Source organism: Danio aesculapii, chromosome 6 (genome assembly GCF_903798145.1).
Source record: "Danio aesculapii chromosome 6, fDanAes4.1, whole genome shotgun sequence".
Classification (NCBI taxonomy): domain Eukaryota; kingdom Metazoa; phylum Chordata; class Actinopteri; order Cypriniformes; family Danionidae; genus Danio; species Danio aesculapii.
In genome coordinates this window covers 18,648,676-18,656,907 of record NC_079440.1, presented here as the reverse complement: position 1 = coordinate 18,656,907, position 8,232 = coordinate 18,648,676, and the positions used below count along the sequence as shown (strand labels likewise).

The window sequence follows — 8,232 nt, the reverse complement described above, 5'->3', positions numbered from 1 at the left end:
CTTCATTTTGCAGTATCTATATTTTCCATTCTTTTTAAAAAATGACCCCTCTATTAGAGTTTCTCAAAAAACTTGATGTCTCTTCAGAATTCCCAATTTGTTTAACTGGACTCAGATCAGGATACATATTTTAAATATAATATGTAATAACATAGGTGTGTGTGTGTGTGTGTGTGTGTGTGTGTGTGTGTGTGTATATGATGAATTTATGTGTCCGAATTCAATTATTTTGTACAAAGTGGCCTTTTGCATAAAAGCTTTATTTTTGTCTTTCTTTAACAGACAACACTAGAAAAAATACTATAGTTACTATTATAAAATAATACTGCAACAAAAAGTGTACTGTCAGTCTATTGTCAACATCCCTTTTTGAAAGTCATGTTAATTTAATTTAACATGATAGTATTCATTAATATTATGCCAGTGCGAAAACTGCGAAATTTAACATAAAATAAGAAAATAAATATAGTTAAACATTAAGTCTATAAAATAAAAGCTCTGATGATTGTGATAGTGAGTGTTGTACTGTTGTCTTTCAGGTTGTATCTCGGCTTTAATGCGCAAAACAGCTGCTTGCCATCGCAACAGCAATAAGATCCAATGGACGGCCGATCACATTAACTCCAAAATGGCAGAATCGCGGGGCTGTTTCTGGGCGCTGCTGTTGCAACGGAACGTTCTATTGAGTGTCGCCTCTTAAAGCTTTTTGACACAAAGGAAGATATACTGAAAAATATTTGAAGAAAAACAGCCAATTTTTTATTCCTATTATGGATGTCAATGGCTGATTTCCCCTCCAAAATTCGTCATTATATCTTGTTTTGGGTTCAGCAAAAGAAAGAAATTCATAGATGTTTAGAACTACTTGAGTGCGAGTAAATAGTGCGGACGTTTTCACTTTTGGGTGAACTCTATCTCTTTAATAATAAACATGCTAATAAGCAACTAGTGAGAACTGGTCACTATACTGATATACCTATATAAAAGTATTACCAAAAAATGTGCTAAAAGACTAAAATATGTAAACATTTAAAAAGAATTTAAGGCACTTAATTTACGTAGGCTTTATTTAAACAAATTTAGTACACTGCAAAAATAAAAATGGTCTATGACTGCCTTGATTCTAGTTAAATAAATAATTGTTTGTTAAATAATTTGGTGAAAAAAGATGCAATAATGTTTGATTATGTTTCAGCATAACAAATATATTAATGTAAAGATTAAACAACAGCCTTTTTTATGACCTGTGCTTATAAATATAAAACATGCTATAAATATAACACACTAAATGTTGTTTTAAATAATTAAAAACCTTTTTGACTTTGACCAAATTATCAACAAATATAAAAATATATCTAACATGAAAGCAGTCTTTGTATTAAGCTAATTAAAACACACACGCATGCACACACACATTTACTTACTAAATCTTGAAGCATAATCTGGTCTAGGGATCAAAATGATCTTCTTGTAAACTTTACAGAAAGGTTTAATATCTGCATCAAAAGGTCTGTGTGACGTCCCCACAACTAACAAACGGTCCTCTGCTTTGATAGATTTCAAGATCTTCGGCAGGGTTTTCTTTAGTCTTTTGGGTTCCGTCTAGAACATAGAAATAACAAAAGCAGAACTGAAGAGTGGAAGAATATAGCACTTCTGCAGGCAAAAAAGAAGAAAATTATAAGATTGTAAAAGAATTATAGAACAAAAGGTTAGATTGTATAAAAATAAATAATTAATAAATAAATAAATCAAATTTTCATTTGAATACCTGAAATGTGGTTAACAGAATGCTAATATATTTTTACATATTATTATACAACGTAAAATACACTATTAAACCCCCTGATAAGTGAATACTGTAGGTGGTTGATTATCTGCAAAAATCTAATGGAAAAAGCCCCCCTCCCCAAAAAGAGTCTTTTTAAGGTCATGAAGATAATGCAAACTTACAGGTTGGTCTATAAAAAACTGTAATCATTCATTCAAAAAAAGTCATGTTTGCTTCTAGTTAAAACTACTTATTTAAAATAAGCTGAATCAACACAATTCTTGAGTTTTTTGGTACAACTTAATTGTTTTAAGTTCAATCCACTTAAATTTGTAAAAACAATTAAGTTAACTGAATCGATTTGTGTTAGGACTACTAAGGAATTGAGTGATTTTTACAGTGCTGCATTGTTAGATTAGCACAGTGTATTTTCATCTTTAACCACAAGAGGGCAGCACAGTCCACCTCTTACAGCAGCTTTAAATGATTGTGAATAAAGAGCTAAACAAATAAAGAAGAATATCACAGCTTATGGCCTAGCATTAGTTTTATATATGGACGGGTTCAAAAGTTTGTGTTTGTTTAGTAAGTGTTCTAATGACTGAGTGTAAGCTGACAAGTTCCTTCCCTGCTGGTAGACAAACCTCTTTCTCCAGCTTTGGAACTTTCTTGTAGAATGTTTTCTCAGCGTCACCAATCCAAATGACTGAGGGCTGCAGCTGGCGAGCCACCTGCCAAAACATGACAATGTTCCTCCAACGCAGGCCAAACGGTACAACAACACAAACAATCAGCATCTCATTTGTAAACAATCACTTATCGGCCAGAGAACAAACAACACTGGCTGGAATCAACGCACACTATTACACACAGTGAAACAAGTGCATCATGATCATAAATGATTAATGTGTTTTAGCTGAACAACACAGACAGGCACACGCAAAGTTTTTGATTGATAGCAGAAACAAAAATGAAAACTGTCATTGGTAGAAGTAGGGTTTTATATAAAACATTGTTTAATAATGTAAACTGTAAAAAGGTTCCACAGAATTCATTCATGCACTGAAAAAATCATTCGAAGATGATTCCTTGGATTTACACTTTTTTTAAAGTTAAGTGGTTGTAAATAATTTATTTGGACTGAATTTAAGCAAACAAATTTAATTTGAACAGTGCTAAATTTAATTTTTTCTTTAAATTCAACAAGTATATATTGTGTGCAAGAATTTTGTAGACATAATTTTTTTCAGTGTGTTGTCACAACCCTAAGGTAACGTGATCAATTAAAGTAGATTGAACATAAAACAATTAAGTTTCACCAGAATTGTGTTATTTCAGCTCGTTTTAAATGAGTAGTTTTTATATATATATAAATAGCATACGTTAATGGTTTTAATCTGTAGTAGCATACTATTACTATATTCTATATAGCCTTTTGGTTAGAACGTTTCTGTAGTGGTTTGAATGTCAAATTGTAAAAGTAGACTTAAATAATAATAATAATAATAATAATAATAATAATATATATATATATATATATATATATATATATATATATATATATATATATATATATATATATATATATATATATATATATATATATATATATAAACAATATCCTCCATAATAATAATTATTATTATTAAGTAGGTTTTTTTTTATTCTTTACAATAGCCTACTGTAAATCCATTTAAATGTAAAACCATTAATGATTTATATATGAGATTAGAATACGTGTTAGCTAAGTGAGTTTATATGGAATTAAAGGAAACATATATAGGTCCTATATGTGCTGTTTATGTGTATTTCAATTAATATGGAAAACAAGTGCATGTTTTTACCAAAATCAATATTGGATTTTATAAAATGCTAGTGCATATAAAACAATAATTTGCACAAAAAAATTATGGGTTTTTCTCCTAAAGATGTAGTTACTGTACCTCGTTTAGCCTTTTATAACTAATGTGGTTCAAACAATGGATCGAAAATGTACAATTTTAAAAAGAAGGCGTGGCACCCAACCTCACCCTTATACGCAACCGTCATTGGGTGATAAGCAAATCATAATAAATTGTGCGAATGAGATTGTACGAATTTATATGAATTAGCTACTAAATCAAAAAGTTATGAATTGTCATGAGATCATGTTGAAAAATACAGTGGGAAAGCACCTATAATATTATGCTTTTGCATAATTTTCACTTTCCCAAGAGAAATTGAATATTTCCTCTGTGGGCTTTGGTGTGTTTAGAAAGCAAGCATTTTTTTTAAAACTTCTTTCAGTATTGATACAAATTTGAGCTCTTTAGGCTTCTGTTCTGTGATTCATTCCATAGCAAATTAATCAGCAGTGCAAATTCCCATTGAAAATTTCTTCGATTTAGTTCCATAATGAAAATCAATGATATGGGGATTGACTTTGATAATATATAACTGTAATTCAAGCACTAGATCTTTTCCCACACATACCATATTTGAGTTAACCTTCTGTATTTGGTGATTTGTTTTAATCAGATTTGTTTTGGCCTCTACTAGAGCAACATCAGAGGTATGTGGCTGCACACAGATTAGAGGAAACAGTACCCACTAACTAGTTTCCTTTAATACATGTGAATAAAAGAGATCTGCAGTGTTTGTAGCAGAGAATGTCGCAATGGAGAGGGAAAAATGATTCATCTTGAAATGGCAATCAAGCAGGAAGTCTTGTTGGCACCTGGTTTTGTTCCCAGCATGCATTAGGAGAGGTGCTGAAAGACCACCATTTAACAATGCTGAGCGCAGAATCTCAGAATCCCCCCTGCCTCATCCTGCCCTGTTTATCTGCTGTGCCAGATGCTCTCAGAAACAGTTCACGTAAAACATACAAGCTTTGCATTCTTCTCTCCTATAGGACGCAATAAAAATACCATCACTAATGTCACAGACCTGTACTAAAGTCTGCTCTGTAATGTAATGCATTTCTAAAGGTGAATCGGGGATACATTCTGGTGAGGTTAAACACACGAGTTTATTTATGTACACTACTAAACACTTCTAGAAATGTTAAACAGCAAGTAAACAACTTCTTTTTAGAAGTACTCGGCTGTTACCACATTGACTGTAGGATGAAAGTATTTCCATTTACTTTAGTGTTTACGTTTGGAAGGAATGCCAGAATATTTCTGATAAACAAAAAAAGATCACGTAAAACCTGATGTTTCATCTCAGGATTTCTGACCAAAGGGAATATATATGAAGCAATTACACTGCAAAGAATGCTTTTCTTACTCATGCTGCTAAAGCTGAGGTCACACTGCAATTTTCTCCCTCATAGACTTCCATTCATACGCACGCGTATGCGTCAGACCGGAAATGCAAGCTCGTGTGTCAATTTTCGCAGATCGCTGTGTTGGAAAGTTCAAGCTTGGTGAAATCTGATGCGAAATCGCTTCGCTTGACTGCGTGAGACCAATCGAGGATTAAAACATGACCTCTCTAAACAGAAATTTAAAATATGGACCAATGTCTAATCAACTTGTTTAATCCCAGCCTCTTTTCTTTTTCCATTCTTCTAATGTCCAATTATTGTGAGCCTGTGTGAATTGTAGTCTCAGTTTCCTGTTCTTAGCTAACAGGAGTGGCCCGGTGTGGTTATCTGCAGCTGTATGCATTGAGATGCTCTTCTGCATACCTCGGTTGTTACGAGTGGTTATTTAAGTTACTGTTGCCGTTCTATCAGCTCGAACCAGTCTGGCCATTCTCCTCTGACCTCTGGCATCCACAAGGAATTTGCACCCACAGAACTGCTGCTCACTGGATATTTTCTCTGTAAACTATAGAGATGGTTGCATGTGAAAATCCCAGCTTCTGAAATACTCAGACCAGCCCGTCTGGCACCAACAATCATGTCACGTTCAAAGTCACTTAACACACCTTTCTTCCCCATTCTGATGCTCGTCTTGACCATGTGTATATGCCTAAATGCATTAAAATTGGCTGATTAGACATTTGCATTAACGAGCAGTTGGACAGGTGTACCTGATAAAGTGGCTGGTGAGTATGTGTGTGTGTGTATATGTGTATATGTGTATATATATATATATATATATATATATATATATATATATATATATATATATATATATATATATATATATATATATATTGACATTTGGAACTAAAAAGGCTTATCATGTAATTTTAGCATTTTAGTTTCTTGGCTTTTATTAACCTTATTCTGTCTGGTAATTATAGTGGTTAAGAATTACATAATGGAAACCTAGCATGAAAATGTTGAATTAAATTCATTACAGGCCGATAGTGTAGCCTTTGTAACTTTACTGGCTAGACAACTTATTCATATGAATTGAAAGCCCTTCGAATGGAAAAAAATTGGTTCGCAAGAAAACAAAAGCCACAACAGTTCCAGAAAGTCTGGAGCCCTTTTCTAACTTTTTAAAAGAAGACACCTATATCTTAATTGCTTTTTTTTCTTTCTTTTCTTAGTTTTATTTTTTTATTCTTTTGTTTGTTTTTAATATTCTTATTTATTTGTCATCTTATGTGTGTATAATCTTGTGTATAGTTGTGGTATTTTACCTTTTACTTTTATACTTATTTAGTGTATAATTATATTTTCCTGATTATTTCTTGTTTGGTGAATTGTATCAGTTCGTATATCTATATGTATCAATACTATGTATATTTTATTCTCTGACCTAAGATGAACCTAATCAAAAAAAAAAAAAAAAGAATTACATAACAATTTTACTGTCTTTAACAAACTTGCTCTGTTTTAAAATTCTTTAAACTTATAAAACTTATAAAAATCACAGAGAGTTTGAACAGATATTTTAATCCCAGTTTCTTTGCAAAAATGTTCTGTGGACATGTGTATACATGGTATTATAGAAACATGGCACCTGTCAATCAATTCGGTGGGTGGGGAAAACCACACTACTACGTCACGTTGCGGTGGGCCTCAAAATAACTGGTATTTAGGTCCTATTTTAACATCAGGAAATTTAAAAAAAAGAGACTTGTTGTGTTTCTATCGCTCCAATATGACTGTGGACACATTATACATACACACATTTCTGTCCAAACAGCTTACAAAAGTTTATTTTCATCATAGGTGCCCTTTAATGTCTAAAAATCAATGGAAGTGACTGAGACCGGAAGTGTCGAGCCAAAATATTCCGATGGCTGCACCCGCTCTTATTTGAAGAATCAGGGCAATATTCTGAGAAGATATTTTGAGATGGTTTCCACTCACCTTGAAGACCATGTGCAGCAGTAATTGCAGTCCGCTTTTGCCTGGATATTTGCCAGCCAGCGTTAAAGGGGAGAGGTCGAATAGGTTTGCCCCAGTCTCTGTGCACAGGGCATGGACTAGCATCTTCTTTCCAACACCTTGCGGCCCGGTGAGCAGCAGGGCTCGGATCAGGGGCCCTCTTTCATGGACACACTGCGAACCTATGGAGATGAACAGCATTGAGTGTTCAATCTAAAGACTCTGATACACTTCATGTGAAGTCAGAGAAACGACTGATGTGATTTCTTTTCAATCAAATTCAAGTCAAGGCTAAATTTGTTTCAAGAGTTTATGTGTGATGATAACATACAGTATGTGTGCACTTAAGTTCCACCTTTTCTGACATGACATACTTCTACATAGTAGTTCGCTTATCAGTCCCTAATAACAATGCTTTCTAAAATCTTCATAATTCCTTTAAAATCTTCTATATTCTGTGTTTTCATTGTTGATCTTGACCTCCTTTTGTTGTCCTACACTTATCTTCATTAATCATCCAGACATTATGCTGCAGTATATCAGATAACCATCTGCTTACATTAGTGGAATAAGAGTAACCGTTTAAGAGTCATCTCAAGAGTATTGCCAGATAATGCGTTTTAATAAAATATTGTTGTAACAAAGAAGGAAAATCCCCATTGACTCCAGCTGTTTAAACTCCAATGCTGTCCACCTAATCATTCACTTATATCTAAAGACAGGGAGGAACTTCCCTGTAAACTCTATACTCATTTGATTAGGAAGTCAGATGTGAGCAAAGGTTGATTGCTTTCACTGCCGGTGCTCGGTAATAGAAGAACAATAGTTAAACGGCTCTCTGGGGCAAAGACACAGGTGGTGCAAGATCCTTCTCATGAATGGCATGGTAAAAGGTCTCCAGATTTGGCTGGCTGGTATTAATGTGAGACCACACAGGCACAAACAGAAGCATACACTAACATACAGCTACCAGTGCACACACAAACATCCGACCACACACACACACATTTGAACAAACAAACACATCCACCAAGACGGAAGGCTTGCACATAACAGGTGCTACACAATATCACGTCTCTGTTCTCAATGAGTCTCCAAAGTGCTATAAAAGTACCCACCTTATTTTTTACATATTAGCATACAAGGCCATTTGTGAATTTAACACATCTAATAAACTTCCAGTTAT

General features: G+C 33.6%; 1 protein-coding gene across 1 annotated transcript in view; it reads right to left on the bottom strand.

Moving 5' to 3' along the window:
• iqca1 (IQ motif containing with AAA domain 1) overlaps positions 1-8,232 on the bottom strand; it is a 115,190-nt gene that overhangs the window by 5,525 nt on the left and 101,433 nt on the right. Inside the window, exons 15-17 of the mRNA XM_056459711.1 lie at positions 7,029-7,228; positions 2,416-2,502; positions 1,425-1,602 (exon numbers count right to left, since the gene is read on the bottom strand). Coding sequence (XP_056315686.1) covers positions 1,425-1,602; positions 2,416-2,502; positions 7,029-7,228 — 465 coding nt within the window. The remainder of the gene's footprint in view (positions 1-1,424; positions 1,603-2,415; positions 2,503-7,028; positions 7,229-8,232) is intronic.